Source organism: Camarhynchus parvulus, chromosome 3 (assembly GCF_901933205.1).
Source record: "Camarhynchus parvulus chromosome 3, STF_HiC, whole genome shotgun sequence".
In the NCBI taxonomy this organism is placed as follows: Eukaryota; Metazoa; Chordata; class Aves; order Passeriformes; family Thraupidae; genus Camarhynchus; species Camarhynchus parvulus.
Genome location: NC_044573.1, coordinates 14,968,982 through 14,987,853, shown reverse-complemented (window position 1 = coordinate 14,987,853; position 18,872 = coordinate 14,968,982). Strand labels below are relative to the sequence as shown.

Here is an 18,872-nt window from a genome sequence, read left to right as displayed (position 1 = left end):
ATTCATTTAAGATATGAGCATTAAGAAGTGAAATTGACTTTTATATGAATTATTAGCAGAGATCTCAAAATTGGAGAGGCTTGGTGTTGGGCTTTCTGTCTGGGCAAGTGGATTAGGGAAGAACATGTCCAAGAAATAGGATTTTTCAAAATGAAAGACAGGAAAAAAATACCAGAGGAGATGCATCGAGGGGAAATTAAAGCCTCTTAGGGAATGGCAGCACACAAGACTCCATTACAGTGGAAGTGAAGGAAGAATGGTGGCTCCCCCGGGGATAACATGGAAAGTCCACCAAGTCATGAGGTGACGTGGCTTTTGGCTATACCCAAAGAAAGTGGCTTTCCAAAGAGGCTTTGTTAAGCCAGAGGTTTTAGTACCACTGCTGCTTGGGTTCTTCTCATGCCAGGTAGAATTAACCTGCAGAAAATCCTGACATGAAGCCTGAAGTGAGAACCAAATGACCAAATCTTGCCCATGGATCTGGAGTCATATTAATTTTTAAATACTATCCCATCATTCTAAATGATCACAAAACTGTCAAATAACAAAAATCAAGGGCTGTCATCCACTCACACCAAAATCCTCTCTCAGCAGAAGGCCTCTGTGTACAGCCCTGGGGACGCCCCCATGGGACAAAAGCTCTCCCCCCAGCACAGCCATGAAAGGCTTTGAGCTCAGCCTTTAAAACTGCAAAGCAGTTGTTTTGTTTCCCATGGATAATGCTTTAATCCGCCGGGTGAAAGCTGGACGTTGCTCTCTTTTATCCTGGCTGTACACAATTGCAATGCTTGAAAAGAAAAGCCCCTAGCCCTTCTGTACCCGCCGCTCCTCTGAACTGCTGACGCCTGGATGGGCACCTCCAAGGCGGGGCCATTGGGATTTATTTAGTTCACTGCAGCAGATGATGCCTTTAGTGCCACAAACCACCCTGGAGACAAGTCCTAATCATCTGGGGGGGGGGGGATTATGTTCAGTTCTTCTTTCCCAAACCCCCCAGATGTAATTCAGATCCAAACTGGAGAGACAGGCAGGCACACAAGAGGGGACCCCGGCACTGCACAGCCCCTCTGAAGCCATGTACAGGAGCAGCTTCCTCCGTGAGGTACGCAAGGAGAAGTATGAGCGGTCAGATGCCTATGATGAGCTACGAGGCTCCCCAGAATTCGACAGTTTGGCCCAAGCCCGGGGCTTGGAGAACCTGCAGGAGCTCAACGAGCGCTTTGCAAGCTACATCAACCGGGCGCGTGTGCTGGAACAGCGCAACAGCATCCTGCGCAAGCAGCTGGAGACCTTCCAGCGCATGGATGAGCTGGTGGGCTTGGATGAAGCCTTTGCTGGTCAGATTGAGTTCAACCGGCAACGAATGAGGGAGCTGGCTTCTGACCGAGCCAAGCTGGAGCGGGAGGAGAAGGATGCCCAGCGCATGCTCGATGAGTACTGCAACAAGTAAGGCTTACAATCCGTGGAAGATGAGTGGTGTCATTTCCATAGTTAATCTTTGTAATAAGGATGGGTTCGGTGTCACTGGCTACTTCTTGTGTGTGGGTGATGCCTCTCCGTGTGTATCAGACTTGTCAAGAAGGATGGTATGTAAGCCCATGTAAGCCCATGTAAGGCCGAAAGTAAGGTATCAGGACTTAGGGAGCTGCAGCTCTGCCTTTTATGGTCTCACTGCTCCTAGATGGGAAAATGCCCTCTCCATTCCACAGCAGCAGCCCTGGCACACGTCAGCTCCTGCTGTTCATTAGTCTTAGGAGAACTGTGGTCTGAGCTGCAAAGATGAAATAACCCTATTCAACTACCAGGTGCCTCAAAGCAGGTCTTGTGTCTGAGCAGCCCAGAGTTACACAATGCCAAACATCTCCTGAAATATGCAGGATGTCTCTCAGAATCTCTTATTTACAGCCACTATGAAGCACCTGAGCCAGTCTGTGCCAACCACATCTGTGATGTGTCATGAAAAGAAAGGAGATATATTTTTTCTGGTCTGTAAAATTTACCCTCCTCATCTTCTTTGCATCTTGTATTTCCATCTCATGCCACTAAAAGAATAGGAATAGGCTTCCCCTAATTTCACCTCTTTAACTTCTGTGCCACCATAAATCAAAGAGCAGGAGCATGCTGATGGAGATGAGTGCTTTCCCTCCAGCAACAGGCAATTTTGGTTACATGGCTTAATTACACAAGAGTTGCTGAGCATTGCTCATAGGACAAAAAAGTTTAATCCTCCTGTTACTTAGGGATTTTTTACCCCCAAAATGTCTGACTACTTCACCCATGAAAATTTAGCACACTGCCAAATGAACAGCCACATTGGGGCTGTAAGCTACAGCATACCTATAGAAATGCCAAGCCCTGATCTCTCTTTTTCATCTGACAGGACAGAATAGCCCATCCAGGTGCACTGAGGCTTATTGCTGCCAGTGGTCAGATGTCCACAATGTCCTGACTCCATGCCAGTGGGTAATGAGCACCTGATTAGGCAGAACTGTATTCCAATATTTATGAGCAGGAAATTCAACTATGAGTCAATGCTGTAATTTAGGTGTTGACTCTGGTACTTGCTCATGTGTTTTTATTACACAGTGCCCATGAGTATTTGACTACACTCGGTACTTAATTTTCTAGCTGCATATTAGTTAAAAATCTATGTGAATAGTACAGGATTAGTAATGTGACACAAAGTAATTTACTTTTATTAAAGCCACTCTAAGCAAACTGTAAATAGGCGGGGAATAATACAGGGCATTGAAAATCCAGAGGAGGAGATAACACCCAGAAAAAGGGGTGTACTTTCAGAAAGTAAGATTTAGGACCTGCTAAAGGGGTAGTTAGTGGCTTCCTAGAAAAAAACAGGTGGTACGTTGTTGTACAATCCTGGGATGCTCACTCAGCAGCTGTAAACAAAAGTAAGAAGGAAACTTTGGCTAAATTCAAGCCAAAAATTACAATTTAAAAATTAAAGATACACAGGGCCATGACAATGGAAAGACAGTGTCTGCTTTTTAACCAAATCGCACCAATTGGTTTACATCAACAAGTAATTTTGGTGAGTTTTTTTTTTCATTGGGAACTGCTGAATTTGTCTAGAAGAGAGACATGAACATTTCTTCAGTGTCTTAAAAACTTGGGATGGTTTTGAGTTGCAGGTTTTAAAACAATGCCACTGCTCTAGTAACGTGCTCTGCCATCTGATGGTTCTGATTTCAGTTCCTGAAAGTTATAAACAAAGCTCCCTAAACAAAGTATGGGAGGAATAATCTTCTGTGCCCTATTAGGGGCTGCTGAAACCAGAAACACTCCTGTGCTGAAGACCTGCTCTCCTCCCTGAGTCTGCATTCCGTTGGGAACAGGCACTGCAGGTCTCTTGCTGCAACTTGAACCATAAAGCTTTTGGTGCACTGGGATTAACAAAATCTCTTAGAGGGAGCATTTTTAATCAATTAATTGACAAATGTCTGTGTCCTTCACTAATGCAAAGAATTTTGACTCTTACAACCCATTCTTTCACTCACCTTCACTATTGGGGAAATTAGATTTATATCTAAGCAAACCTTTTAAGCTACATTTATATAAATGGGCCTTTTAAAGTTGCATTTAGACAGAGTAGGGACAAAGACTACTGGGTCTGTGCAATTAAGTGCTCATGAACCATTAAAAAGTAGAACTTAGATTAAAATATATTTTAAAATCCTCTGTGGTTGCATTCATAGCTTTTATCATTAACATGAATAATTCAGATTCTGTACCAGGGAAGAATTCTTTCTCTTGAAGTTGCAAAAAAAAAAAAAGGTCTGGAATAGTCTGGATGCATCTCATAAAAAGACTAATTATGCTACCTTTATTGACCACCACCATCATAGCAACATTGCATCTGGCTGTGGGACAGGATGATATTTCTCTCTCCATGACATTGGGGAAGATGCTGGAATCCAGATTTTAGTGGCCTTGACTGAACAGGATTAATGGACTTCAGAAATTAAAAGTCTTGCTAATCAATTGTTTATTTAAAAAATTTGTGCACTGCTAATGCAGTGAATTTTGAGCATGCAATATGGTTCCCTGGACACAGTAATTGGCACAGTGTTCTCCAGAACAAGATTGCTGTGTGGTGATTCTCTGATGAGCTAACACCCTTTGGGGCTACAGTAGAGACCCAACACGTGTGAGAAAATGAAGTGGTAAACACAATAGCTAGGACATGGGGACTCCACTGGCAAAGCTGCTTTCCAGCCCTGTCTGCAGGGATTTTCTTGGCACTGCTGCTGCTTCTCTAGTGATAGGAAGGACTTTATCCTGCTGCAGCTAAGATGAGGATCATTTGCCTGCCCTCCACAATCTCCACAATCTGCGAGAATATTGTCCTGTGGCTGTCACCTGCTCAGCATTGGCTTCTTGATAACACAGGTAGAATCTGTTCATAAATCAGCAAAACACAACCCTCCTGGGCTCATCTGAGCATTCAGGGTATGACTCTGGATGACAAATATTACTGGCCTGTCCATCATCCTTGTAGGACCTCTCTTTCATAGTCTGTGCTGTCCTTGGTACCCAAATTGCTGCTGTCTGTTGAGAGAAGGTTAGTGAAGTGCATCAGGGAAAGAGAAAATGACAAAGGTAGTAGCCAAGAGGTGCTACTACCTTTTAGTAGGATTCAACAGATTCAACATTCTCCTTCAGATGAAAGGCTCAGGTTTGATGCCAAATTGAGTATCTGGCCATTCTGCATTGCTGGGATGGACTGTTACTGTTTCCTCTTTGGAGGGGAGCAAGCCCTTGCACTGCAGTGGAGGCAGAGTTCAAAAAAAAGAGGTGATTGAAATCTTTAATCCTCAGATCTGCTTTCTTTGAGCCTGGCAGCTTACTCCCCTCCGTTCTTTTCCCCTATGCAAAAAAAACCAAAACAAAAAACAACCCAAGCCAGTTAACATCCCTTTTCTTTCAACAGTCCAAAAACATTTGTCACCGACCTAAAGCTACCTGACTAGGTGAGGAAGTTCATGTTTTGTTGGTTTTTGGGTGGGCTTTTTTTTTTTTTTTTTTTTTTAATGAAGCAAATTAACTTAATAGCTCTTAAGCTCCAGGAATGTCTGACCAGCAACCATCTAATAAAAAAATTTTTGGACATGACTAGCTAATTACTAAACATCCAAATCAACTTTGAAGCATAACAGGGCTGTGACTTGTCAGCCATTGCACTTAAAAATACATTTCAGCAGGCACAGAGGCATGCTGAGGTCTCTGAAGCATTTCAAAGAGGTCCATAGCACTTTTGCACTGATCTTCTGGAAAAGATTTAACATCACTTGAAAGAAATTCTTCTTCAAAGCATAATTATGCAATACTAACTCTCTCAAGCTGCCAGGTGGATTTACAGCTGTGTGGCACAGCATATATTTGGGTTATTTGAGAGTAAAGGAAAATGTAGCTGAATATTTTAGTAACTGAAAAATCTTTTGAGTGAGGATCTAGCAATGAGGGACATCTGAATTACATTAGGGCTGAGGTTTAGACACTGAATCCATCAGATAGTTTTATATTACTGTGAGTGGAAAACCAGCCTTTTATTGTAACTGTGTATTTGATTTTCACAATATGCCACAATATGCTTCATTCTTGCCCAGCTATCAGAAAATATCAAAGTTAAGAAACTGTTTACTGTCAAGTGCACATAATTTTTTTTTAAATAAATAGAAATCTGGCTGGAATTGAGCTACTTGGTAAACACCTGAAACAAAGGCAGTTTCACTTCTGAAGCTGCAAAATATTCTAGCCTTGGAAGTGAAACTGATGTTAGTACTAATTGGCAAAAAACGACATTGTTTTATCAGCAATTTGTTGGAGTGATAATGAAATAAAACCTCATCATTTTCTCTTGGTTCTTTGCTGTTCATGTAAGAATTTAAAACAGACCAGTGACCAACCCTGCTAATATTATGGGATTTCAGAAGAACTTTGTAAACCAGAGCACCAGGTTAAATCCATTTCCTTGTTCTGCCAAGTTCTTCTTTTGTGGTCCTGGTCAGTTTGTGAGTGACATCATCCACTCAGCTTTCCAGTATGTGTTGAAAGAGATGAGAATAATGTTGACTGTGCGTCCTTCAGGAGACGAAAAGGAAGAACTGAGGTTGACATGATCATTATAACTTGATCCTTAATGTGCTCAGTCCAGGAGCTGTCAAGTTCCCTGTTGACTGAAGCAAATCCCTTTGAAATCACCAGCACATATGGGCTGGATCAATGATTTCGGAAGACGGACAGGAACTTATGTTCAGTTCTGAATTTTGGCTTGTACTGGTGTCCATTGCTTTTATTGCAAATGAAGGATCCTAATCACCAGAACTGACTTGTCACCTACCAGAGTGTTTCTTGTAGAAAGTAAGATAATGATAGCTTTTTCATATCTCTCTACATCTATTATTTTAGGAAAAGTGTTAAACTTAAAGGGTTAAGACTGTATTTCTGCTGCTGTTGGAGTTTGATAAGTCACTTGTTCAGTACCGATGGCAAAGTCTCATTGCCAAAGTTGCTTCTGGCTGGTGGTTTTTGGGGGGCTTTTTTGTTTGTTTCTTTGTTTGTTTGTTTTTAATGGAGTCCCATTAAGCCACATCTACTGTTGAGCATTTCATATGAGGTTTAGTTAAGGAAGGGAATAAATTACAATAATCAACAATTAAGTTTTGTGTTCTGTGGCTAAAAAGAATTTCTAGAAGATAATTCTATTTACATACAAATGTAGAGCCCTAATTCTTAAAGAATATGTGCTGTTTCCTCAAACCAAACATAAACACATTATACATCCATCTCAGCACCAGGAACATGCACTTCATGCACCTGTGGATGTTTTATAAAAGCATAAGAATAGTCAGTTAAATGCAGTCCTTACTAAGGCTCACTTGTTATTTTGACCAAGCTAATATACAAATTACCATTAAAGGGGATACAAAGCTTGATCCATCTAACCATCCTAATCCAACATCTTTCCTACATGGTCAATATGTAAAATTGCAATCACTATGTTTAATGTGTCTGTCATTAAAATGCTTATTGAACAACAACAGGTATAATAGAAAACCAAGAACAATGTAATTAAATGTTCATGTGCCATTGTAGCAAATCCTCACAGAGTAATCACTACTGAATGGCTGTCATTCTGGTTCAACACCAATGGCATATGCATTTATTGTAGATAATCTATTCTTGAGCATTCTGTAAAAAAGTGATAGCAAATATATGGCATTTCATTGTATTGTTACGTAAGCTGAAGACAAGAATTTAGGCAATTCTGAAATTACCCTCAGCATCTGGGACCAAAAAAGAATTAATGCTAATCCATGAATAAATCTTTTGGGCCCTTTCAAGATTCATATTCTCCTTTAGCATGAAGCATATCTTGTGCATGACAGTGCAGAGAAAAATGCAGTTTGCAGAGGGATGAACCACTGAACTCTATCTCCTTTTCTCTACTTGTAGGTATAGAAATGAACGTGAGTATCAGCAGAGGCTAAAAGAAACCCTGGAGCACCTTAATAAAGTGAGTTTGGGAAAATGCCAGGGGAAAGGTGTACAATTTTTTCCTTTGGTTTCATTTACTACAGCGAGCTGCTTTGAAGAAGCAGTGGGAAGATAAAATGTCAGAGCAAGGCATTTCTTGTCATTATGCCCTTCTCCATCCTCCCCCTCCGTATGTAAGTGTCTGAGCCTCAGCATGTGCGTACCTTTTCCCCACGCTTTTTAAACATAGCTACTGTATTAAAATACAGTCACTAGTGATAACCATGCCATGAAAAATTGCTGGTTAAGTCCATGTTTTGAAGCCTAGAATGTCTCAAAGCTCCTTAGTCCCTTGCAGGATATGGTCAGCCCTTCCCAGGACAGACCCTCAGCTTCCCATTAGGTTTCCAAACAAGAGAGACACTGCCACTCTCCTTGGTTTGTTCCTTTTACATCAATATAGTTCTTAAACTAATACCATGGGGAAAGCAATAATAAAAATAACAACATTTAATATAATACAAAGCTCAGAGAAAGACAAAAGTTGGCTGAAGTATTTTGAAAGTTTCCAAACCAGGTCTGTGAAACTGAAAAATCTTGATTCATCCTCTCTCACTGCTAAGCCTTCATCTGGGTGAAGAACAAAATATCTTTCCCCAGTTCTACTTTGCACAGGCTATCATTCATCTTCTGTACTGGAAAACAATTAAAGGTGGATTAAATAGAGATTATTTTTTTATTTCCTTGCTACGAATAGCTGGACCTGATCTGCTGGAGCATTGTCATATCAATGTTTTAAATTAAGAACATGTTTTATATTAAGAAAAGACAGAAAGTGCATTTTAGCATTTCTGTCTCCAGTGAGCTCTTGACATCCCGCATCAGTTCTGTTTTCCAGAATACTCTGTTCTTGAACAACTTGCAAACCCTTAAAAATTTTTGTGAAGGTAACTCTTTTGTAAGGGGTTGTTTGAGCTGGTAACTCTGTCTTCACAATGAATCTGCAGCTAAAGAAAATTGAACTGATTCACCAACCCTAGGCACAATTGGCACAGTTCACAAAATCTTGAGGCACAAGGGTGTTTTTTATCCCAGGATGTCCCTGGCACCCCTGTTGCAGCAGCTCCTTGCACAGGGAGCACCAAGTGCTGGAGGGAATACAGATGGTTTTCTGTACAGGACCCAAGATGTGGCCTGAAAACCTGTATGTGCAGGTGCAAACTCATTCTTTATCTGACAGCTGGGAAAATACTGGTTCTGGAGAGATCTAAAGAATTTCTCTTCCATGGTAATGAAAGTATTGCTTTAGCACATGGACCAGTGTTCTGGAATCATAACATAAAGCAGAATGGCTTTTCAGAAGTTGAGTGATTAGCAAATATTGCAAAGTTCAAAAGAAAATGTGTAGACACTGCACTGTTCTGATACACAACTCCATCGAGGAAACTGGTCTCTTTGAAAGCATGAAATAAAAGCAGAAGTATTTTTCCCCTTTGAGGGAACATTTGGAAAGCCAAAAACTGCTTTTTTTTATCACATGAAAAATATTTGCTTATAGGTATTATCTAAGGGCCTGGGGGCTTTTTTTGGCTCCCTCCCAAACCTCCCAATATGGCCATTGTCCTGCTGATCTTCCTCTCAATAGGACGAGAGAGGAGTGCAGAAAAGCAGCAGGCATTCCTGATGGCTGGCTCTGAATGTGCTGGGCTGGATGTGTCTGAATCAGCCCCTGGATCACAAAGCAGAGCCTGCTGGAGAGTTCTGTGCCTGGGAGGTTTAGCAGCACAATAAGACAGCCAACATCTACACATTTTTTGAACAGCGCATGCTGTATGCATGCAAAAGGAAAAAATCCTCTTCTACCAGTCATGTGCTGCACCCGCAGATCTCAATGGTTTGTTTGCAACCTGTGATTTGCTCACAGAGGTATTTTTACAGCTGATAATGGCACAGGGGTATTTTGAAAGAGGTGCCTTCAAATACTTCTTTTTTTATTTTTTGAGCTAAATGCACAAAGCAGGACTTTCTTGAGGCAAATTGCAAACTGGTGGAGGAATTGGCACGTTTTATAGAGTTGCAAGGAAGATTCAGTTAAAATGTTTTAAGATGCTTTCTCAAAAATTAAAGAAATAATGCATTAAATAGAAAAATAAAATGTATCACTACTCTCACATATTTGTAAAATATGTTGCCAAGTTCCAGAGAAATTATCCTAAATTCCATGTTTTTTGTTAAATAACAGAACATAGGAAAAATCTAAATTAAGCCTTTGAACAGAAATGGAGATTTCATTAGATTTAAAGATCAGTGCCACCCATACCTGTATACTCTGAGATCATGGTTACTAGTCATATGGTTTCCTCTTTGAACTAATTGGATGTTAGGAACTTTTGTCTTCGCAAATTCCAAAGTATTATAAACTTGTGCAGCAAAGTGATTTTTTCTAAACTTGGTCAAATGTCATTTTTATTTCCAGAAATGGCTCCAAATTGGCAAACATTCATAGTATTTGAGAACATACCAAAGAGAGTGCAAATACTGCAGACCATCCTGGGTTTTTAGAAGGACTTCTTTACTAGGGATCTTAAAAAGGCATCAGGATACCTCAGATCTTGTCATGACACTAGAGAAATCAATGCCTTAGTCTGCTGATGTCATTTGTTCAAGATTCACCCACCATTTCAAGATTTTAATATCAAAATCTGGTATTTCAAACATCTACTACTTGGCTCCCAGCATTATTTTGACAGTGCCAGCGCCAAACTCTATTGCAAATTACATTTGTGCAGGGCATGGTGAATAACATGGCTCCTGTTTGTTGTTTTCATGATACTGTTGTATGTTACAGTAGGCTCTTACACTTCAGGCAGGCTTCCCCATGTGCACAGTGACTCATGCAGTGCCTGTGGGCCTGCTGTGGGTTTGGCACTCCAGCCATACGTACTGCCATGCCACATGTCCGCATTGCAGGAAGCTGATGAAGCCTTGCTGTGCAACTTGGAGCTGCAAATTGAGTCCCAGTTCCTGCAGGATGACATCAATGCAACAAAGGACAGATACAAGAAGGTAACTGGCTGAAATTGCTGTTTTCCTTGTAGAGATAAATGTGGAACTTTGCCCTTCTCCATGATCAAATGGTGGCAAAATAAAGTAAATTGCATTTATGTTTTGGTAGGCGCATATAGCACTATTTATTTTCAGTGGGCACAACAACCGGATGGTTTTCAGCGCCCAGACATACTTCTCAGGGTCCAGTAACTACAGCTGTAGCAGAGTCTTGAATTTGTCAACCTGGTGTCATGGTTCAACCCAAAGTGCTGGTCAAGCTGTCTTATATTTCATGCTAAGGAAGCTGTTGCTTTCATCATCTAATTTTTTGGGAGAGGACACTCCAGTTAATCAGCAGGCATATGCCTGTGGATGTATGATTCCATTGCAGCTGACTTTAACATTTGTTGCCTTCTTTCTGGGAGAACTGTAGGTCTTGGGATCAGGCCACTGTCCCAGCTTTGCTGCTTTTGAAAAAGTTACTATTTTTTTTCATGCCACATGCAAAGATATTTGTGATTCTTATTTTGAAAATCTCTTTGGAAATGGAATGGAATCTTCAATTAAAACTATGAACTGTATAGTCCTTATCCAAAAGTCTGATATACCCTCAGTATGATGAAACTGCTAGCACTCCTGCACTCAAAAGCAGTTGTAAGTTGCATTCCAAACCCAAGCCTGAACATGAATTGGACGTTTATGGGCTAAAAGCATTACATATCTAAAAATAAGCCCCAGGAGTACGTGGAAATATCTACCTTACTATGGCATTTTCTAATGAAAATGTTTTTACCTTATCACAGAACCTCATGGAAATCCAGACCTATGTCAATGTCTTGCAGCAGATCATCCAGACAACTCCTCGTGTGTCCCCAATAACCACTGGCATATGTGAGGCAAGTATTGCTGTTGGGACGTATATGCAGCTCTAAGTAAGAAAGAGATAATGTTTACACCTAAAGTGTCCCAGATCCTTTAATTTCTGCTCCAAGGTTAGGTGAAAACTGTCTAAACAATGTGTAAGTACTGAGTAGTGAACATGGGAGAAAAAAATTTACTGTAGCTTTGAAAAACTGTATCAATGAGGAAAGAGAGATTAGCTTTGTCAGGTGCACTCCAGCATATATATTAGTCCCAAAAATGTGTGGTACAAAGATATTTGAAGTAGTTGTGCTTCTTGTCTGAGGAGGAGCTGGCAGGATATATGAATATTTTAAGAGAAAGGAAATCTTATCCTGAAGGGGTGAGATGTGGCGAAAATTTAAATGAAATTAATTGATACAGACTAGATGAAAACTTGGTGATTTCCACCAATATGAGTGGCTACGTCAGGAATGTTCATTATTTGGAAGAAGATGTGAACAGGTTTACAGGGTCTAAGCTGTACTGTTACAGACCTGCTATCTGATATCTTTATCCTTAAAGCTGTGCTACCATTCAACAGAATTTGGCTTGAAGTTCAATCCCCATCTTTTATCTGTCTTTTGCCATTTTCTATTTGTCTTTACAGTTTATTTCCAGTAGTGCAATTTCTTTTGGCTCTTTTTAGGAGTGAAACATAATTTCCTGTACACACATTGTTTTCTTCCAACCAGGAAAAACTGATAGCTGAGAGGAGGATCCCTGTTCTGCAGAGCCAGCTGGAGGAATACAAGAGCATCCTCTGCCAGCTACAGGCACAGAAATACAAGCTCCAGACAGAGGTATTGGAATCACTAGCCATAAACACAACCATGTTGCTCATGAACTGCTTTTTTTAATGGTCACTTGGTAAAACCTCTAACATGGCTTTAACATGGTTATGTTAACATGGTGGACTTGGAGGTGTGTTTTCCTTTTAGATTTCCATCTTTTTCTTCAACTGTTTCATTCCCATTCTCTCAATGGAACAAATTGTCAGGTTTAGTTGGCCAGGGTGGGCTGTAGGTATTGTAGGTGCAATGAAGCTGTCTTTGCTTATCAGAGTGGCTGATGAGGGAAGGTTTTCACAATGCAACTGGATTCCTGCAGGACAGAATCAGCTGGACATTATGAATGGAAAAGTCCCATAGGGCTCCTATGACTTTCTTACTTGCTGAGTTCTGGCTGGAAATTGGCTCCAAGAAAACTGATGGGGAACCCTCAGGGCTCTGCCCAATCCTTTCTATCACTGCCACATCCAATGCTAAGCTTGCTGTGGGAAGAACTGGACAGGTTTGGGGAGCAAAACTGAGAGGACTGTTGAGCTACATTTGGCTTTCTTCCTTCATTCATGTCACTACTAAGCATTTAGCCAGCATCTCTCCTGTGCTTGGACACTACCAGCAGGAAAAACCATGCACTTTTTGCCAAGCCCTGAGTTGCAAAAAGACTTTGACTAGTTGTCCTTGCCCATCTCCCAGCCAAACCTGCCCTAAATCAACCTTCTGTCTCCAGCCAGTGCCTGCAAACATGAGTGCAGTGCAGGGCTGAGGGTGGCAGGAGGTGGAGGAGCAGCTGAAGGCTGCAATGGATAGAAACCAGATCTGAATAGTTGCCAGTGGCATCTCTACCTCCATGCAGTTGAATATTTTTTAGCACATGGGATGGAGAATGACCCCAAGTACAGCTTCCTTTGTGCCTCGAGGTGTCCATCCAGGTGAGAGGAATGAAATATTGACAAAAACATCATTTGGTGGGATTTTGGACTCCTTTGGACAGCCATAGCAGCAGCTCATAACTTCCTGAGCATTACTTCTTTCATTAGTGTCAGGACAGTGTATTTTCCTTGGTCTCTTTCTCACATCTGATGCTCTGGTGGAGAGGACACATGCACTCTGGGATGGACAGGAATCAATATGGGGATGAGATAGTGAATCAATATACAGAAAAAGGGGAGAAAATCAGCCTTCTGCTAGGAGGTGGAGAGAGGCAGTCTTTGAGGAATTAATTGTGCTGCTTTCAAAAGCAAATCTTCCCATCCCATTTAGAAACAGATTATTCATTCATTCATTCATTCATTCTTGTGCCTTGAGATTAAAAGAGTGAAATAGCTTTATGAGTGCAGGGCAGTAACACAGTAGCTTGTGATGGTGAAGGCTGGATCTGATGACCTAGGTATCATCAAGTTTCTTTGCTTTCCTGTTTCTGGACCTGACAGCCATGTGCCCAAGAGGTCATGGGTCCCACCCCATGAGCACTGAACAGAAAAGAGTCTCTGTCTACTCGTACACTGCAACATAACCAAACTAATGACAAGGGACATCACTTCTATATTTAGTATTTAGCCTCTTAAAAGTCCTTTTTTTTATCTTGGCTGAAGCATATAGAAATAAATCAATTATTGAAGAATTCGTTAGTCACTTATTCCCCCATTACCTTTTTGTGAGTTCATCTCTTTGAAAAGTAGGAAAAAAAAGTGACAAAATAACTATAATAAATAGCTAAAAATAGCAGAAGAAAGTGAGAGGAGATTTACAGGGTGAAATATCCCACCTGAAACTCAGCCTTTATTTTTGGAAGGTGACTTTTGCCACCTCCTGGTTGATGTGCTCATTGGTTTTATCACTGAAGTAAAAAGCCTGAGGAATGGAATTCTAAAGAAGAGTTCTGTGTTTTAAATGTGACTTTTGGTCTTATTTTCCCTGTCTGCAGACCACAGAGAAGGAGGAGTGGGTATTTCTTGAGTTCATCTTCCAGTTAAGAACTTTTACTGTCTTTGTTAGGCCCTGCCCATTCTGATAAGTTACTGCTTTTTGAATAACTGAACAAAGGTAGGGAAATTGTTTCTGTGTTTCAGCAGTGCAGCATCACATTGTAATAAAGCATGACTTGCCTTTCATTATGCTTAAAATATGGGGATGGTGAATTTTTCAAAACTGCTTCTTTCACCACCGATTTTATTTACCAGACAACCATGCTGGAGCAAGCAATTAAAAACACCCAGGAGAGTTATGACGATGAAATTCAGCTTTACAATGAGCAGATTGAAAACCTTAGGAAGGGGATAGAGGAGGCCGAGAGGATCTTGGAGAAGTACACCACTGACTGCCGCCAGCTGGTGATCTACCAGCAGTCCCTGGAGAATGAGCTGGAACGGTACAAACGGATCATCGAGAATGAGGACAGCCGGTAAGGCTGGATTTCTGGGCACTCACAAAGGGACCAGGGATCTCTTTTATCTCATTTGAAAAATGTATGTTTAAGGACATTTGATTCACCCAAAGCTATAGCATTTTCACACCTTTCACTGGTAGATATCTAGGGATAGAAATCAAAATAGATGCAAAATCTGGTGAAACTTCTGCCAGAGAAAGGGTCAGAGCCATTCTGGGCTTTCCTGTCCTTGCAGTCTCCTTTCCATATGCTGTCCTGGCATCAGTGTACAGAGGTCAGGAGCACACAAAAGCAATCTGAACATCCTCTCCTCAGACTGGGTGTTGGTGACACTTGTTCAACACTACCGTCAGGTTGATTTTTAGAGGGTGCAAACAAAGCAAATGCCTTGTAAAGCAAAGCATTCTTCCCAGCAAAGCCATTCCTCAGGCATGGGGAGAAAGAGGAAAAATACAAGAAACTGGCAGGGATTTGGGTAGAGGACCACTGTCTCCCTCTAATGTCCACCATCGGCCACAGTGGACAAAAGGATCTTTCACAGCAGCAGAGCCAGACCCCTAAGCACCCAAAGTAATGCTCTGGGCTTTGCAGAAGATGCAGAAGAAGAACACTCACATAACAGTCCATCCTATGTGTGGGGAATGGGAATTTAATTAATTTTCAGAGTCTAATTTTGGACACTGAGTTCTAGTTAGAAGTACCTTAACAGAGAATTCTCAATGCCAAAAATCATATTGACACAGGGTCTCTGACAGGACAAAATATCTCAAATTCCAGCAGAGCAGACTGGGGAGGCCAAAGATACAATAACTGTTTTGCAAGAGGCCTGCCTCTCAATTTTAATTTTTAACCCTTAATACTACTGACTGCTGGAATGTTTTCCAAGGAAGACTGCTCCAAATTTCCTATTTTGCCAGCCAGCATGGTAAAAATGAATTTACAGTTCTTGCTGACCTCTGGTAGGCTTGGATTGACTGTTTGCCCATCTAAAAACCTCCCATCTTTTCAAAGTGCCATGCTAAATGCAAAGGTGTTGCTACATGTTGTAATTACTGGTGTACTTTACCTACCGGAGTATCCCATATCTCCTGCTGGCAGAAACCAACCTCACTCCTGTGAAGGTGCTGTGGCTGTCTTGATTTTCCCCAGACAAGAAGCAGGTTCCCATCATTCTTTTTGACTCCTCACCACAGAGAAGTACATTTCTTTAAGCTCTGTGCTTATTTTTGCACAATTTTACTTGCTTTCACTGAAATGGTGGGGAGAGAACTGATGGATGCACATATTCTCCACAGGTTGAACTCTGCTATAGCAGGAACCCCAGTCACACTCTTCACACAGATTTATCGACCTGCCCAGCCTCAGGCTTCAAGGGGAAGAGGTAAACCTGTGATGTGACTTCCTGTGTATGTCAGGAGAAGTATCATTGCATTTTAAGCTGTTTGTCCATCTGTCTTTACATATGGCCACCAGTCACAACATCCTGACTACGGGCTTGAAAATGCAACCATTTCAGCTTACCTCAACTGTCCCTGAGACAAGCTGTCAAAGGCCAAAACCACAAGCAAAAGCATTTCTTTGCTAATTTCTACAGTTTGCTACTTAGGCCAATCAAGAGTGAAATCAAAAGGCATCTGAAATGGTGGAAAGAGCTGCAGGTTTTGGGTTGACTCATTCTGAGTTTGTTTGCACTTTAGTGATGTGCAAAGAGCACCAAGGTGTGTTGAGTGCCACAGGCCATTTTTGAGGCCTGTTTTCCTATGAATTATGTTTTCTCTATGTTGTGTGTTGGCTTGTTAGAATTAGGATGCTTGTAAACCTGCTGACAAGGAAATGGCCAGGGCTAAATGAGAAAGACTGCTCTTAACAAAGTGATGTGATACGTTCTAACATATGGGATGACTTAAATGCAAGGCTCACTGGGGTTTTAATAATGACAAACTGCCTTGAGAACGGAGACAAACCATCGCATGAGGGATGTTTTTGTAATGTAGCTGTAATTTTTCTAACTGCTGTGTGACCTGTAGCAGTTTTATATTAAATGGTTCCAAAATGCCTGAGGCCAGATCCTCAGCAGCTGTAAATAATCACTGTCATGCAAAGTGGTGTTTTATACATGCTGAGGATTTGGCCTGTCTCTAGACACACCACTGATTTCTCCTGCATGACGAGCATGGTATTTCATGTGTGTTACTGTATTGTGGCAGGGGACAAAACAGCTGCCTTGGGGAAAGTATGTTAATATCTGTCTGTCCTCTTGTTCTTGTAATTACCCGTATCAACCCCTGTCTCCTCTGCTCTAGCTGCTCATACCATGGAAATCATACCTTGCCTATGCTCCTGCTGCTGCTAAGCTCTCATGGGATCTGTGCCTACTGATTGCCCAGGAGATCAGAATCAGGGGGTTCTAAGAGCTCAGTGACAGTGTCTGAGTGATGCCATTGTAGATGGGTGGCTTCTCAGCTCTGTGAACATCAGCCACTGCTGCTCCCTCCTGACATGACTTTCAGTATCTGTCCATACTCCAAATTGTCAAGAGTGGAGGTGCCTGGCTCTCTTTTAGTCCCCCAGGATACAAAGGCTCTCCACCTGCAGGGGTGAGGGCAAGAGGCAGCTCTAGCATTTGCAGTGACTGTATTCAAGCACTGTTTGTTGTTTCCTTTGCTTTGAATTTTCTTTAGATATCACCCAGGCCATGCAAGACATTGCCAGTATAAAGCCCAGACAAAAAGGCCTGACAAAGAAAATTGCCAGGAAAAAGGAGCTGATGTCAAAAGACATAACCGACAGTCACTCACCTGAAAGAATGTACGAAAGAACTCTGGAAGGTTTTGACCAAGATCAGATGGAGTTTAGGCATGAAGGCTCAGTCAGGTGTGAACCTGAGCAAGAAGGATCAGAATTTGATGAAAAAGAAATGGGCCCAGAGGACGTACCTGATGGAGCCCAGATAAGTAAAGCCTTTGATAAATTGTGTAATATTATGAGGGAGAAAATAAGAGTCTACAAGAGACCAGAGGCTAAGTCTGATGCCCATCCCAAAGGGCGTTATGTGCTGGTGACAGGGGAGGAAGGCTATGAAGAACCGTGCATCTTGGCCCCCTCTATCCCTGCCGGGGGAGGGATCACAGTTTCCACTGGCAATGGGAAGGTAATGAATGGTGGTGATGTGGAGTCCATACCAGAGCTCCCAGAACCTGCCGAACCACCAGAAAAAGAGAAAGGGGAAATCTGTGAAAGGAGAGAAGAGTTTGAACTCCCAGATAAACAGAGAGAGGAGGGGAAAGAAGATGTGCTTGAATGGGGGAAAAAAGCAAGAGGAAAAATTGAGCAAATCACAAAGTACCCAGACATCTCTGAGCCTGAGACAGTTACTTCCTCTGGTCTGATAAGCCCAACTGAGCCAGGACTCCTTCGAGAGACAGAATATGAGCGAGAAGATAAACAGGGCCTTTTGTTCAGGGAAGCAGACTTACCTGGCTCTATGAGCTATGAGAAGGTGGAGGTGGTGGAGTCCATTGAGAAGTTTTCAGATGACAAAATTCAGACGTATGAAGAGACAGCAATGATTGTTGAGACAATGATAGAGAAGACAAGCAAGAAGAAATTAGGTGACAAAGGCTCTTAAGTGACACATACCCTCTGATAGTCAATTTGTCTGGCATAGTTATTAAATGACTGTGTTTTTTTCCTGACCGAATGATACAGTAGTGAGATTTTTGCTGTTTGATATGGAACAGATTGAAACCTTGATGGCAATTCTGTCTGATGTAGGCTCACCTTTGGTGCAACAACCATTAGCACTCTCCAGAGCACATCCTATGCAACTCATTTTTATGATTAGGACACATGGGAAGAAATTATTATGACAGCTGCCTGGCTTTCCACAGTATCCAGGACAAATTTGCATATTCCTCTACTGCTCCTTCAACCGCCGTATGACCCTCCATCTTTGAGATAGCTGCAAATGTTAACTTGTGACATCTGGTTCATTTAATAAAAGTTTTGCCTTCTACCGAAGATACTCACTGTGGGTTTATTTTGCCTATAACATTGACTCACAGACCCTACTTGTAAACAGATCCTACTTGTAAACATCACCTGAGTGGTGTGCAGCAGTTTGTCCAGGGAAAGAGCTGGATACCTCTTAAATAACCTGTTCCAAATATCTCCCTTTCAAAGTCTTTCAATAGCAATGAGCTTGGGAGACCTTTCTATTTGGCAATAAAGACAAACTTCCTGTATTCAAGATAAGC

At 41.6% G+C, this 18,872-nt stretch overlaps 1 protein-coding gene across 1 annotated transcript; it reads left to right on the top strand.

The window, feature by feature from the left end:
• The first annotated feature begins 926 nt into the window (after window positions 1–926).
• On the top strand, window positions 927–18,783 carry BFSP1 (beaded filament structural protein 1). The gene is made up of 8 exons (XM_030944478.1): window positions 927–1,446; window positions 7,474–7,534; window positions 10,465–10,560; window positions 11,346–11,438; window positions 12,138–12,245; window positions 14,411–14,631; window positions 15,912–15,997; window positions 17,298–18,783. The coding sequence occupies exons 1-8, from the start codon at window positions 1,076–1,078 to the stop codon at window positions 18,242–18,244; spliced, it is 1,983 nt and encodes a 660-aa protein (XP_030800338.1). The 5' UTR covers window positions 927–1,075; the 3' UTR covers window positions 18,245–18,783.
• Window positions 18,784–18,872: the final 89 nt, after the last annotated feature.

Coding starts and splice junctions, on each gene's coding strand:
- BFSP1 (XM_030944478.1), top strand. CDS start 1,076: ATGTACAGGAGCAGCTTCCTCCGTGAGGTACGCAAGGAGAAGTATGAG. Junction 1,447..7,473: donor CTCGATGAGTACTGCAACAA/GTAAGGCTTACA, acceptor CTCTACTTGTAG/GTATAGAAATGAACGTGAGT. Junction 14,632..15,911: donor ATCGAGAATGAGGACAGCCG/GTAAGGCTGGAT, acceptor TATTCTCCACAG/GTTGAACTCTGCTATAGCAG.